At 40.5% G+C, this 14,999-nt stretch overlaps 1 protein-coding gene across 5 annotated transcripts in view; it reads right to left on the minus strand.

The window, feature by feature from the left end:
- The window catches only part of GK (glycerol kinase), a 46,830-nt gene extending 32,056 nt beyond the window's left edge, over window positions 1-14,774 (minus strand). For 4 of the 5 annotated variants that reach the window (XM_057411818.1, XM_057411814.1, XM_057411817.1 and 1 more), the window contains exons 1-7: window positions 14,581-14,773; window positions 5,562-5,635; window positions 4,805-4,911; window positions 4,052-4,129; window positions 3,000-3,079; window positions 1,859-1,996; window positions 131-240 (exon numbers count right to left, since the gene is read on the minus strand). In XM_057411818.1, the coding sequence (XP_057267801.1) occupies window positions 131-240; window positions 1,859-1,996; window positions 3,000-3,079; window positions 4,052-4,129; window positions 4,805-4,911; window positions 5,562-5,635; window positions 14,581-14,658 (665 nt within the window). In that variant the 5' untranslated portion in view covers window positions 14,659-14,773. Of the gene's footprint in view, window positions 1-130; window positions 241-1,858; window positions 1,997-2,999; window positions 3,080-4,051; window positions 4,130-4,804; window positions 4,912-5,561; window positions 5,636-14,580 lie in introns of all 5 variants that reach the window. The other variant, XM_057411813.1, reaches the window with a different exon arrangement.
- Window positions 14,775-14,999: the final 225 nt, after the last annotated feature.

The following is a 14,999-nucleotide window of genomic DNA, read 5'->3' on the forward strand; positions in this document are numbered from 1 at the left end:
CTAACAGTAAATGCAAGAGTAACTGCCAGTCTTAGTCTAGATAAAGAGGTTCTTACTCTTAAATTAATCTCTTCACACAACAGTTATAGAATCTATTTAAATAACAGTATTACTGAAAAACTGAGCTTACTGGCAGAGTTCAGGATCCCATTCCAAGGAATGAATGTTGAACAACATTGTTCTGCTGGCATTAGTTACATCTGTACAGTGAACACCTCCATTCTTTCCACCCGTCAAACTCTGGACAAAAAAATATATTAACAGTATTCACCAAGCAAAGATAGAAATTTACTTAAACAAATTTAAAAATATTTCTGAATTCACAATGCTTTCAGCTTGGAACTGGGAATTCTGTATTTCTCCAGCAACTAAAGAGGCAGACCTGTTACAGTGGAACAAAGGCACAAGAGAGGTAATAGGGTTACAACAGTACCTCCTGGATTCTTATATTGCAAAGGTGGCTGATGCAGCTTTCTGAAGTCTGAGGCTTTTCCAAAAGCATGAGCAAAATCTAACAGCAACCTATGAATGGTAAACTACACATAAGCATCTACCAAAAAAAAAATGTAATAGAGGGACCATAAAATCTTCATCTAGTATGATTTACCACATGACATCCTTGTCTCTAAACTGGAGAGACATCAATCTGGTGAATGGACTACTCAGTGGATAAAGAATGGACTGGATGGCCACACGCAGAGAGTTTTGGTCAACGACTCAATGTACAGCTGGAGACCAGTAATGAGTGGTGTCCCTGAGGGGCTGGTGTCGGGACCAGTCTTGTTCAACATCTTTGTCAGTGACATGGACAGTGGGATTGAGGGCGCCCTCAGCAAGTTTGCCAATGACACTAAGTGGTTCAACTGATATGCTGAAGGGAAGGGATGCCATCCACAGGGACCTTGACGCGCTTGAGAGGTGAGATAATGTCAGCTTCGTGAAGATCTACCAAGCCAAGTGCAAGTTCTTACACCTGGGTCGGGGCAATCGCAGGCACAGCTAAAGGTTAAGCTGAGAAGACATTCAAAGCCGCCCTGCAGGGAAGGACTTGGGGGTGTTGGCTGATGAGAAAATGAACATGAGCCAGCTTCAGTGTGTGCTCTCAGCCAAGAAAGACAAATGTATCCTAGGCTGCATTAAAAGGATTGTGACCAGCGGGTCGAAGGAGTGGATCCTGCCCCTCTACTCTGCATTCATGAGACCCCACTTGGAGTATTGTGTGCAGTTCTGGTGTCCTCAACATAAAAAGGACATGGAGCTATTGGAACAAGTCCAGAGGAGGGCTGCGAGGATGATCAGGGGACTGGAGCACCTCTCGTATGAAGACAGAGTGAGAAAGTTGGGGCTGCTCAGCCTGGAAAAAAGAAGGCTGCGTGGAGACTTCCAGTATCTGAAGGGGGCCTATAAGGATGCTGGGGAGGGACTCTTCATTAGGGACTGTAGTGATAGGACAAGGGGGAATGGGTTAAAACTTAAACAGGGGAAATTCAGATGACATAGAAGGATACAGTTCTTTACTGTGAAGGTGGTTAAGGCACTGGAATGGGTTGCCCAGGGAAATTGTGAATGCTCCATCCCTGGCGGTGTTCAAGCCAGGTTGGATGGAATCTTGGGTGGCATGGTTTAGTGTGAGGTGTCCTTGCCCATGGCAGAGGGATTAGAACCAGGTGATCTTAAGGTCCTTTCCAACCCTAACTATTCTGTGATTCTATGGAACTTTAACGGCATTTCTGTAGTGGCTTGCATCCACATCACTGCGTGATCACTGGGCATCATATGTCACAGTACATTGCACAAGAATTTGTATGATACCGAAATTAATTTTAAAAAGAGTGATAATAAACTCACAAATACATACCCATATAAGCCATGAGTCAATAGTCCCAAACATAGCTCTTCCATCATCAACTGCTTGCTTAATTTCTTCCACATTATCCAAAAGCCATCGAAGTTTTACTGCACTAAAATAAGTGCTAAGTGGAAGACCAGTCCTAAACTTTAAAATAAAATTAAAAAAATCACCTAAACATCGTACAAGTATCTTTTCCATTAATATTGTAGTTACATTTAAAAATGGTGATTGTAAGTGAAAAACCAAAGACACAAAACTCTGAGAAATTGCACAAACTTGTTATTTAGATGAATACTAACCATACAACACACAAGTCTGAAAATATAAACAAATGATCAGTGCATTAATGGACAAAAATGAAAGCTGTTCTAAATGCAAGTCAAAGATCGTTTACATGGAAACAGTTGTTTGCAGAAGTCCTGTCTTATCTAGGATATCCCCATATGACTAGACAGCAAGTAATGATAACAAAAATGAGTAGCACAACACAGAAAAGATGGAATTTGCATTCAACTGAAAATCAGATACACTTTTATGCTTTTTGACATCCATTTCCTGCCTATTGGAAAACATATATACAGAAAATATATACAATTTATACAGTCAATCAAGGAAAATATAAATCAGATTTATGACACCTGTTTTTATATATATCCACATATAAAAACGAACAAACTTGCTTTCTATGAACTATCTTCCCAGTTCTCAGATTGGTTGCAATTGATTTCATTAAGTCATGAGAAAGGATAACAATTTTTCATCAATAAATTACTTTCAAAACTTTTTTTTTTCTACTTGCTGTTAATTTTTGTGTGTGATGTTTACTTACCATTGGATAGCACATGATTAAGTCTCACGAAAGATTACTCATTTAACTTCTGTACTGAGATATGTAAGGAGTTTTAACCACTTCTTTTGAGGAAAATAAACATTTTCAAGTCTCGGATTGGTGTATAGGATTATGCACATATTTTATTATTTGACAAGCTAAAAAGGGACTAAAAGCTACAACTGATTTACTTGGGGAATTATAAGCACTCATCTCAAAACGTTATATAATGTAGCATTACATTATATAACGTATAATGTATATAGATAACGTATAAAGAGTTGAGCTACAATTTAACTGTTCTGGAATATGTCTTACCTTAAAAAAGGATTTGTTTTTTCCTGGAATTTTTTTAAGAAGACGGTCAACTGTTGCCTGGGTTCTCAGGTCAAGCCACACTGAAACCATTAATATATGAACTGATCAACTGGTTTAGTACAGGAGAAGTGACATGTACAAGCTTATTCTATAAAACCAGAGTTCTTGCCAGTAAACTGCTGACTTCTTTTTTTTTTAGCTTTTCATGTCATTGGAACAATACTGTATTGCCATTGTATTTTAAATGCACTGTTGTAAAAATTGAAAATGGTTAGATAAACTCATTGATTTAGAAGAACAAACAACCTGAGAAATCAAATATGATTTTCCACATAATAGGATATATACTTTGCTCTTTTGGAGCACAAGAAAATTATTAATAATACCTTGTTTACAGCAGATGACTGTCATTAAACTAAGAGGTTAAAACAAATAGTAGGCTGATTATTTACTACACCTATGAAAACTTTGAACTTAAGTGCAACATCAGAGTTATCAAGGTACAGCTGGGCTTAAGATAAACCTGTATAAGATAAAGCTGCTTAAGATAAAGCAGCACAGATTTGAATATAGAAGATTCCTGGTTTTTCACTGATACTATGCTACTGCTGACAATCTGAAAAGCTAAGGTAAGTTAAAAGTAAAACTCAAAAGCAATAAGATTTCATTAAACCTACTTAACATGTTTTTCATTGGAAGTGAAATAAAAAGTATCCTGAAAATGTATTAAGCTCCTTCATTTAAAAGGAATATTTTGATCTGGCATAACTCAGAGCTTCATTACATACCAGGGATGTACAAAACCTCTCAGGAATACTGTTTCTTTTTTAATCACATAAAGTGATTTATTAAGTAATAATTCTAACAGAATAGTCTGGTTTTTTTTTAATTGCACTGGTATATACAAACACACAGCTTATGACACAGACATCAAAAAATAAAAGAAGTTAGTAAGCTTGGCTGCAATGAGATCTGCACAGGCAGTAAGGAAAGCATTTTTTCACAACATGCTCATTTTATGGTATTACATAATTCAAAAGTAGAGTAGTTACCGATAGCATTATAAAGAGGTTCTCCAGTTGTCTTGTCCCAGACCACTGTTGTTTCTCTCTGATTGCTGACTCCAATGGCTTCAGGACAAAATGGAAAGAAGTATCCTTTTCAGAAGGTTTGTTTACCCCTTTTAGGGGGTGAGTGAGGAAAGGGATATGTGGAGAGGATGGTGGTATTGGTAAGGAGAAGAGGAAAGCAAATGGGAAATAAAAAGCTTTCAACCTTTTCATGTTATAATCTAGAAATATTACTTTGAAAACCTCATCATTCACCTTTTGCTGCTTAACTTATGTGCTCTAAATATTTTTTTTTACTTTTTTTTACACAAACTGAAACAGCAACAACACTGACAGGGAAACTTGTTTTTCCCAATGAGTCCTAACTAAAATTTCAGAATTTCTTCATTCATTACTTTTCTCTGTTAAGTCTACTTTGTAGACTCTGCATTGCTAAACTAAACAAAGGACTTACTTATTTTCTCATCATTCCTCCCAAACAAACTGCTCTCGATTCCAATTTAACATTTTCTTTGAAGCCAGCACATTCTGCCACCCTTCTTATTTATTGACTTAAAAACTAGAGAGTCTTAGTTGCTCAACCGTAAGTATGTTAAAGCCCTCAGTTAACATTAAGGAGTAGATGCCCTTAGCGACACGGTTTAGTGGTGGACATGGCAGTCCTGGGGTAATGGTAGGACTTGATGATCTTAAAGGTCTTTTCCAACCTAAATGATTCTATGATTTTATGAATACCTTTTATATTAGTGATGTCTATGTTCAGTTGTTGCAGTTTCTCACAGGTCTTTTCCACACATTCATGGACAGAACTTAATATTTCCTTTGGATCTTGTTCCACCCATCTTTAACAAAGAGTAAACACCAGTTAATAAAAATGCAAAAAAAATTACATTTAGGGAAAAAAAAGAAATTTTCAGTCTGAAAAAAACAGCTTAGCATTAGACAAAATCATAACTACAAAGCATGTTTTACATATCTAGAAAAAGCGCAATGAATTTCAAATCCTTTTTAAACAGTAAACTGTATTTTCACAAGAAAAAACTGCAAAATACCAAAGATTTTTTCTTTTGTTTTATTCTATACAGAAAGCTTTGGCAGAAATGCTAGGTGAGCTAAGAACAATCAATCAAATAAAACCATTTCATATACTAAGCATTATATATGGACTAAGATGAAAACTATGACTAAAGTGTGAAAATGACCAGCTTTACCACTTCAAATGAGACTTTAAGTCCTGTTTGAGCTTTAGTTGTAAACTTTAAAGTTTAAACTTCAAATATGTTAGTGAGCATTAGCAGTAAAACACTAATTATTTTTAGTTATTTCACCACCCAAGTGAGGTTTTTTTATATCAATTTTTCTATCACAGTCTTTCGTAGCAGATACTGTATTCTTAGTTATTATTAATCAACTTCAGTTTGATCATTCATACATAAAAATATATAAGCTCTACAAAAATGTACACAAATGAAAAACCACAGAAAACTCATACCCTTCTTTAGGGAATTTCTGCACTATCTCAACTTGATGGTGACTCAAGAGCTCTGATGTTTTTGCATTAAAAACCTGAAAATAAATTACAACAACAAAATTTTCTATGAACACAGAAGTTTAAACAACAATAAATTAGCATTTACTCTTTTGAACAAATACAGTGCCCTTATAATTAACACTAATTTTCTATCATCAACACACATATCTATGTAACCTCAGTTCCGATATATGAATTGTAGTAACTAAAGTATGCAAAGAATATTTTGGTAATCTATGCTGTCAATTATAACTGGAATAGTGATTTTAAGAGAAAGACAATTGTGTAGTTTAGATATCACAAAAGGAACTAAATGGTGAAGAAAGAAAAAGCACGTAGAACCCATTTTTTTCAAAACTACAAATACGGAGTTCATGAATGGTCTGACAAGAAAAGAATGTTACTGCAGCAGCACAATATACTAAAAAAAAAAAAACCTGAAGAAAAGTGACTTAGATTTGGATATACTACCATAAAAAAAAAACAGCGGAGTATAGAATCCTGACATCTATACTAATGGCTATTCTTAAGGAATCACAAGTTAGAAGGTCTGCCTTGAAGGAGAAGCTCAGCTAGAATATACAATGCTCTTCATTAACCAACAGTAAACTGTTTCCAAAAGTAACTAACTGACTGTGGCCAAGCTAAGATGTCACCCAGTAAAGCATCCAACTCAAGTGTACAATGGGTAAGCAAGCATAACTGACTGGGCTACGAAGATGTTCTTGTGAAAATGGCTTTTTCTCATTAGCATCATGCATAATCTTTGCTTGAAGAATGTTCAGGGACCTAGAAGGTAAAATTTAACAGCAGACACAGGTGAACTGCAGAACATGCCAGTAGAACACTATCCTATCTTTTTATGGCAAGCAGAGGAGGGTCAGATTTAAGAACCACTCTCATGCTAGGAGTACAAAATTCCATTGTACCCATCCACTCTCTAGGATACAACTGCATCTTTTCTAGACTTCCTCGTCAACTCTCCTTTCTCATTCCACAAATGTTAGGAATTGCTCTTAAAGCTTATAATCCATGAACTCTTGATTTCATTTAGATAGTACAGTTTACTTTGAAACTATTAGAACAATCCTGACAAAAAGCAGATGGAGTTCTAGTTCTCCAGTTTCTTGGAAACCTTACAGTGTATCTTTAAAATGAAATTTTGAAGTTTAGAAACAATCTAGTTCTATATTAGAATAATATAATAATTCAGGCTGAAGGGGACCTTGTGAGATCTCTAGTGCAGCTTCCTCCTCAAAGCAGGGTCAGCTATGAGATTAGACCAGATTGCTCAAGGACTTTTTTGACACAGGTCTTGAAAACCTCAAAGGACAGCAACAGCATGACCTCTGGAAAATACTAAAAGCTAAATTTTCCCCTCCTCTACCCAGAGAAGAAGTTTTAAAAAGATACATATTCATCTTTCTCTGTTACCAGTTGGAAAGTTTACATAGAAAAAGCACCACTGTATTCTTCCTACCATATTTATTTATCTGTGTTTCATCTACCAGCTGAGGCTTGATATTAAGCTACCCTAACGAAAGGGTAAGTTCTGTCAGGAAACCATGTTTGGAAGGAACTCATATAATGGAATAGGGGTCTTAAAACACTATCAAACATAGTTAATTGAGACATTAAGTTTTACATATATGCAGCAAGACATTTTTTACTTGAAATTGCCTTTCTGCCAAAAGCCCAATAACATTTACTAGGTTTTTTATAATAAAGATAGAAAGATAGAAGACTTTATTGAACTGGTACGTATCTGACCTACTAACAGTGTAAAATATAATTTGGCTGATCATCCACCCTTAATTCTTCACTAGTTCTTGAAACAGAAGGCAGTGCATAAGGATGCCTACTGTTAGCAGGAAATAAATACAATTGGACAAGGTCATTCATTGAACCTGGAGTGTGGGACCCACCTATAATAAAGCATGAAGCTCTAGCACACCAAAGGTTTTTAACTCCTTCTAAGCAAGGTGTTCTAACAGCAATAAATTCTCAACAGAAGCGGTAACACTACAAATGCCTAGATCTCTTCATGCCCATAGAGAACTAGGTAAACACAGTCTCCTAGTCCATCACACACAAAACCGCAAACTTTGACATCCTCAACAAAGCCAACAGACACTCCCTGCACCTCAGGGCAAGGGATTAAAAAGTTTCACTGGGAACAATACCATATTCCACAGCGATAAATAGAATCCTGATACACAAAAGGATGACAAACATAAATGGGTCGTCATATTTGAACCTAGATTATAAAAGAGGGACTATACGTAGAACAAAAGTGACCTCCCCTCTTTCTCTGCCTACCCCCTAAAAAAAAAAAAAAAATTGACAAAACTCAAAAAATCTGTCCTTGTTTCTCTCTGACAGTAGTGAGAAAGAGATAGGTGACAATAAGTATTTCAGAGGTTAATACGTTCTTGTTGGAAAAGGTTTGAAGCATATTTCTGTTACTACTTTTGTTCCTTTCATATTCATTAAGAACTGGTTCCAATTTATGATAGTGATCTCTCTCCTCTGGAGGTAGGGGAAGACAAAGTGGGTTTTGCCTTAATTTTATCAGCAGTAGTCACAAAAGAATTGTCTAGGCTACTGGACATGTAGAGGTATCTTGAACAGAGATGATTTCATGAAAGCTGGAGGTCTTTCATCTAGCTGGAGGTCTGTGACTCTAGCTGGAGGTGTGTGACTAGTGGAGTCCCTCAGGGGTCGGTGCTGGGACCAGTGCTGTTTAATATTTTCATCAACAACCTGGATGAGGGAACTGAATGTACCCTCAGCAAGTTTGCTGATGATACTAAACTGGGAGGAGTGGCTGACACACCAGAGAGCTGTGTTGCCATTCAGCGAGACTTGGACAGGCTGGAGAGTTGGGTGGAGAGGAACTTGATGAAATTCAACAAGGGCAAGTGTAGAGTCTTGCATCTGGGGAAGAACAACCCCATGTACCAGTACAGGTTGGGGGATGACCTGCTGGACAGCAGTGAAGGGGAAAGGGACCTGGGGGTCCTGGTGGATAGGAGGATGACCATGAGCCAGCAATGTGCCCTTGTGGCCAAGAAGGCCAATGGCATCCTAGGGTGCATTAGAAAGGGTGTGGTTAGTAGGTCAAGAGAGGTTCTCCTCCCCCTCTACTCTGCCTTGGTGAGGCTGCATCTGGAATATTGTGTCCAGTTCTGGGCCCCACAGTTCAAGAAGGACAGGGAATTGCTTGAAAGAGTCCAGCGCAGAGCTACAAAGATCATTAAGGGAATGGAACATCTCTGTTATGAGGAGAGGCTGAGGAAGCTGGGACTCTTTAGCTTGGAGGAGACTGGGGGGTGACCTCATCAATGTTTACAAATATGTAAAGGGTGAGTGTCAGGATGATGGAGCTAGGTTTTTTTCAGTGATGTCCAGTGATAGGACAAGGGGCAATGGGTGTAAACTGGAGCATAGGAGGTTCCATGTGAACATCAGGAAAAAATTCTTTACCGCGAGAGTGAAAGAGCACTGGAACACGTTGCCCAGGCGGGTTGTGGAGTCTCCTACATTGGAGATATTCAAGGCCCGCCTGGACAAGTTCCTGTGTGATGTACTCTAGGTTACCCTGCTCTTGCAGGGGGGTTGGACTAGATGATCTCTTGAGGTCCCTTCCAACCCTTAGGATTCTGTGATTCTGTGAAAGGCAGTGAAAACTACCTGATACGTACTCCATTATCTGGTGAGAGATTGAGGAAAAGAATAAATAACACAGTCCTTCCACTCACAACAAAATAACATACAAAGAATTAAAGCTTGAGCCTTAAATCTCAAGAGCAGAGAGAAGACAGACATACTTAGCTGTGCTGTAGGTAAGCAAGCACAAGGGCTGATCTTTACAAGGTCTGTAATATAACGCATGGCATCATATGTAGGGGTGCAGAGAGCTGCATGGTATTACATTGAGTCTTTATTATCTTAGTGGAAAAGAATTCAGATCAATTATTGTAATAATTTCCAAAGATGAAAATAAATATGAAACAAAGAGAAACATGAGGCTTATGGAAGTCAAGCAAGAAGCTGCACAGCTGAAAAAACAATAGTGAAAACAGATATTAGAAGTAACTTTTCAATAAAAGTTGGGGCTGTTCATCATGGAGAAGAGAAAGCTGCGTGGAGACCCCATAGCAGCTTTCCAGTATCTGAAGGGAGCCTATAGGGATGTTGGGGAGGGACTGTTCATTAGGGACTGTAGTGACAGGACAAGGGGTAAAAGGTTAAAACTTAAACAGGGGAAGTTTAGATTGGATGTTAAAAGGAAATTCTTTCCTGTTAGGGTGGTGAGGCACTGGAATGGGTTACCCACGGAGGTTGTGAATGCTCCATCCCTGGCGGTGTTGAAGGCCAGGTTGGACGAGGCCTTGGGTGAGATGGTTTACTGTGAGGTGTCCCTGCCCATGGCAGGGGGGTTGGAACTTGATGATCTTAAGGTCCTTTCCAACCCTAACTATTCTATGATTCTATGATTACTGTCAAGCTTTGCCACGTAACTCTGCCTGGAGAAAACCTACTTCTGTTGTCCTATGCTGTATCTTCATGACTTTTTGTTAAGCTGAAACAGCTATAGCAAACAAGCTCCTAGCTCGAGTTCTGAAACTGCACTGAAATAAACCCAACTGGGGGAAGGATGTCAAACAATAATCCTGCCTTTAGCACTTTACCTAGCAGGCAGGCAGAAACTATGAATAAGTTTAACAAGTTTCCCAGAAATTATCTTGGTTGGAAGGCTCCTGATGAACAGATCTCCCTCCTCCCCCCCTTCAAGCAGGTGTCTCTTCCCTCCTGTGGGAATAAAAAGCAAACCTGCAATGTACTTGAAGTGATAAAAACTAAGAACTAGGAAAAAACTGAAATATTTGCAATATTTTTAACCCTTCTGTTAGCTATACAATCAAGCTTTGCTTTCTCCCCTAAAATGTCACATTATTTCAGTAGAGGGGTGAAACAGGTTTCCCTCTGAAGGGTAAGCTTAATGGGTACTAAGTTTTTCCTTCTCTAAAACCAGGTTTTGTTTTCTGAAAAGAATGCTGATAGTGTGATACAGCTTTATTTGAATGTTTCTTTTGAAATGAGGTGGAAAAAAAAATGGGGCTGACTGACAAAGCTAGAACTTGAAGTACTGTACATGCACTTGACTGTATGTATACTTCACTGAATACTTCTATTCTTCTTGCTCCTGGATAAAATGCCAGATGTTACCCTGCAAATACCTTTCAAGAGATCAGCCAGTGGTTAGGCTAACATTAGCTCATGATCCAAAAGCTTTTGGCAAAAGAAGTTACAATGGATTTTTATTATACAATTCTTGAATAAAATGGAAAATGAGAGATGCAAATATTTGATGAAAATATTTGGCAAAACATCTAGACCAGACTTTAGTCATCTGGGTACACTTGCATAGCCTACTCAATTTATTTTCCTGCTTGGTATCTTAAAGAAAATGAGCCTTAAGCAATTGCACTGCTTTAAGCACTGCGCCCTCCCTAGTAAGTGAATCTGTCATGCAGACTCGACACAACAGAAAAGTTGAGATCAAATAATTACAGTTCATTTTGCAAAAACAAGTAGCTTAGCAAAAAACAAAAAACAAAAACCAAACATCCAAACTAGGGTTCCCAGAGGGTAAAACTACAGCATAAGCTAAAACTGTATGTATGTTGTGTGTGAGAGGCAAGGACAAGTAAGTGGCAGTAGCAGAAATGTAGCTTTGTTCTGGTGTTTCTTCATCATCTGTGCTCATATAGCCTCAATCACATAAGCAGGAGAATCTCTAAAAACTTGTGTCCATACACAGAATAATTAATTCTGGAAGGAATCTCTGGGGGTTGTCTAGCCTGACCCACTGCTCAGGTAAGTTTAAATTTAAAGTTAGATGACGTTGTTCAGGGCTTTTGCTAGTCAGATGTTGAGTATCTGCAAGGACGGAAATTCCACAGGCTTTCGGTGGCCCTGATCCAGAGACCCTCTTAGTGAAATATTTCTTCCTTACATCTATCTGAAACTTCACTTGCTGCAACTTGTGTTCATTGCCTGTTGTATTTTCTGTGCACCTCTGACAAAAGGCTTGTTCTGTGTTCTCTACAAGATATGGTTTGATAGCTGAAGACACTCTCTTACACTTCTCTGTGAAGAAACAGCTCCTCATCTCTCAACCTCTCCTTGCATGCTTTGTGCTGCAGCTCAGTGATCATGTTAGTGACCCCCTGCTGGACGAAATCCAGTTCTTCAGACTCTCTCTGCCTCTAGGGGAGTCAAAACCAGACACAGTGTTCTAGATTCTGCCTCCCAGGTGCCACACAGATGGCAATAATTACTTCTTTGATCCACAGTCTGCACTTTTCCTAATGTGGTTAATCTTCACCAGTACAAGAACACACTGCTCGCTTCTACTAAACTTGCTTGTAAAGCAGGAGCCCAGGTCCTTTTGCATCAAGCTGCTCCTTAGCCTTCTGTCCCAAGTGCTGAACTTTGTTGAACTTAGGCTTCTGCCAGGCCACTTCTCCAACTGGAATGCCAATGAACTGTTCCTCCTGTCTATGGTGATCTGCAAACTTGGGAGGGCATTCCACCCCATCCCCCAGGCTGTTAATGAAAATACCGCAGGCTATCCCAGTATTTGCTTTGCTGTGGAACACCGCTTGTAAACTGGCACCTGTAACTGTAAATTTAGACTCTGAACTGTTGACACTATCCTTCAGCCCCAAAGGACCTGCCAGTTTCTCACCCATTCATCTTTAACCTGGTCAAAGTTGTATGTCTTCCATCTTAAAAAACAAGGTAGCAGTTGTACTAGTGCAAAGTAACCAGCAATTTAATTTTGACTGATGACTTGGTGAAGATGAAAATTGTTGGAAGCATTAGAGGAAAAAAATAAAGTAGAGAGATTAAGAGAAAAAGGTATGGAAAACAACTAGCACAGTAGAAGATAGAGAGGCAACAACAGAGCCAAGAAAACAACTTGGGCAAACCACATTACTTTTTGGTTTAAAACATTTCAAAGCCAAGTCTCTCTTCTAAGTGTGGCAATCTCTTCCCAGCACAGAATTCTCCAGATACATGTTATTATCTGAATGCCTGATGCAGCTTGTAGCAAATCCATGCACAGTTTGCCCTCTCCTTCCCCTTACCCCATCTTTTGATTTAATTCAGTGATGATGTATCTTTTTTGCTCAAATTCACATAACTTTATTATCATTATAGTTTGGTCACTGCCAAACTGAAGACAACATTGTATTTTGAAATGAACTGAGAAACTGGGATGGATACAAGAAGAACTGAAGAGTGACAGACACAATACACTTAAAAAAAAAAATAAAAAAAAAAAGATGTCATTTGTGTAAGCACCTGAATCCTTGAACAGAGGCAAAATACCTAATGCACAGAGAAAAAGCTCCCAACTGTATACAATCCACTGATGAAAGTGCAAGAAATTCCTTGTTAGAAGAACATGTCAAAATGCTGGTAAAAAGAGCTTGAGTATAAATTTAAAGCTTGCTGTGTCACTTTTGGTTCTGCTAATGTTAACCTTTTATGCCAAGAAAAAAGTTAACCTCACATACACATAAAGCATATAGAGTTTATCTTCAGGTGTTAAAGGAAACTTCTCCAAATTCTTTCCAAAAAGGACTCCTGACTGGCATGCAAGATAGCCTGCTGGTGTCATCTGTCAGTCTGGATTTTCCCTCCACCCTCAGATCTCTGTTTTGTCATTTGACAATCCCATGAAGGTCGTGATGTTGAGTAATAATGGTAACACAGGTCAAGAAGATATTCTAATCTCCAGCTTCATGAAAGAACATACCACATGGGGAAAGCATTGAAAAAAAACTAAAACCCACACAAAACCAAACAAACCACACAAACGCACACACCAAAAAAAAAAAAAAAGGCAAGGGCAAGATAAAACATTGCCCTCCCCAGCTGATCACATCTGGCAGCATTTTGTATCTAGTCATTCTCTACTCCATTTCTACAGTGGAATTATCAGTGGGATCTAAGTCAAATCACTATGACTTACTGACTCAGCAACAGGTCATTTGTAGAGATTTGCATGCAGGAAGTTTATAAGTTTCATATATAATAGCAACATTAGTTACTTTCTATTGCATAATAGAGAAATAACTTGATCCTTAAACTAAAGGTCTTATATAGGCTATTATTATTATTAATCACCCCATTCTTAAAGAAACTATCTTCCCCCAGAGATTAAGAAGACCATCTCTCATAAGGTGTACAGGTTCAGTCACCTGAATACCTACAGTGCTCAGGACACGTTGACATTAAGGTTGTAGCCTCCGAAACTGCAGCGATCATTCCAACAGGCCCAAGTAGGTTTTAGAGGGTAACGCAGCATTCATTGCACTGTCTGAACACTGCTAGCTAATCACAGTCACTCAACCCACGCGTATCTATTTCTCCACTGTCTGTGCACCTTGTCCATTTGACTTCAGAGCGACAGACCTTTCAGATTTAAAATACAGCCTGCTCGAAGCAGCAGGATTTTGCAGCCCCCTCCAGCAGCACCCAGAAATGCTGCCCTCCGCTTTGCCCTGCGGCCGGGAGGGCACCGCCGCACGGTCCGCTCCCCTCGGTACGGGCAGCGCTGCTCGCCTCTCAGGGCGGCGGGAAGGCGACGGGGGTCCTATCGCCGGGGAACACTGCCGGCCGGTAGCTCCCCACGGCCCGCGTCCACCGGCGCTCGCTTCCTCTTGCGGCGCGGTGGCCCCGGCCCGACAGAGGACAGAGGGAGCCGGTGCAGTGCGGGAGACAAGAGCCACGGCACGGCCCCGAGCGGCCCACTCCCCCTGCCCTTCTCCAAGGGCACAGAAGAGGCCGGAGGGGCCCCGCGAGGATGCAGGAGAGGAATCAGCAGCTCCCCCGGGCCGCCGCCTGCACCCCGTAAGTCTCTGCGCCCCGGGGGCCGCCGCAAGCCCCGCGATGTGCTCACCAGGAAGCGAGTGGAGCTGGTGCCTTGATCGATGGAGCCCACCAGTGGCCCCAGCATCATGCGGTTGGACGCGGCCATGAGTCCCGCTCCGCCACCCGTTGAGTCCCCTCAGCAGACGGGTACCGGCCGGGCTAACGCCGCCTGCCAGCTCGCGGCTAGCGGCGCGTGGCTGAAGGGGTGAAGCCGGCGGGGGGGGGCGGGCAGGGGGGCGCTGCCGCGCGTATTGTCAGCCCGCAGCCAATCAGCGCTTGGGGCGCGGCGGGGGCGGAGGGGCGAGGGCGGGGCCGGGAGCGCAGGAAGTCGGCCAGCGATTTCAGGGCGGGGGAGTGGGCGGGGTTATGTGGTGGAGCCGTTGGCGTAAGGGGAGCGCTGGGGCGGGCGCGGAGGCGCTGCCCCACGGAGGGCAGGTGCTGTTGCCG

The sequence above is a fragment of the Pezoporus wallicus genome, unplaced genomic scaffold, assembly GCF_028554395.1.
Source record: "Pezoporus wallicus isolate ANWC-B61680 ecotype Strahan unplaced genomic scaffold, APGP_CSIRO_Pwel_v1 contig_1438, whole genome shotgun sequence".
Classification (NCBI taxonomy): Eukaryota; Metazoa; Chordata; class Aves; order Psittaciformes; family Psittacidae; genus Pezoporus; species Pezoporus wallicus.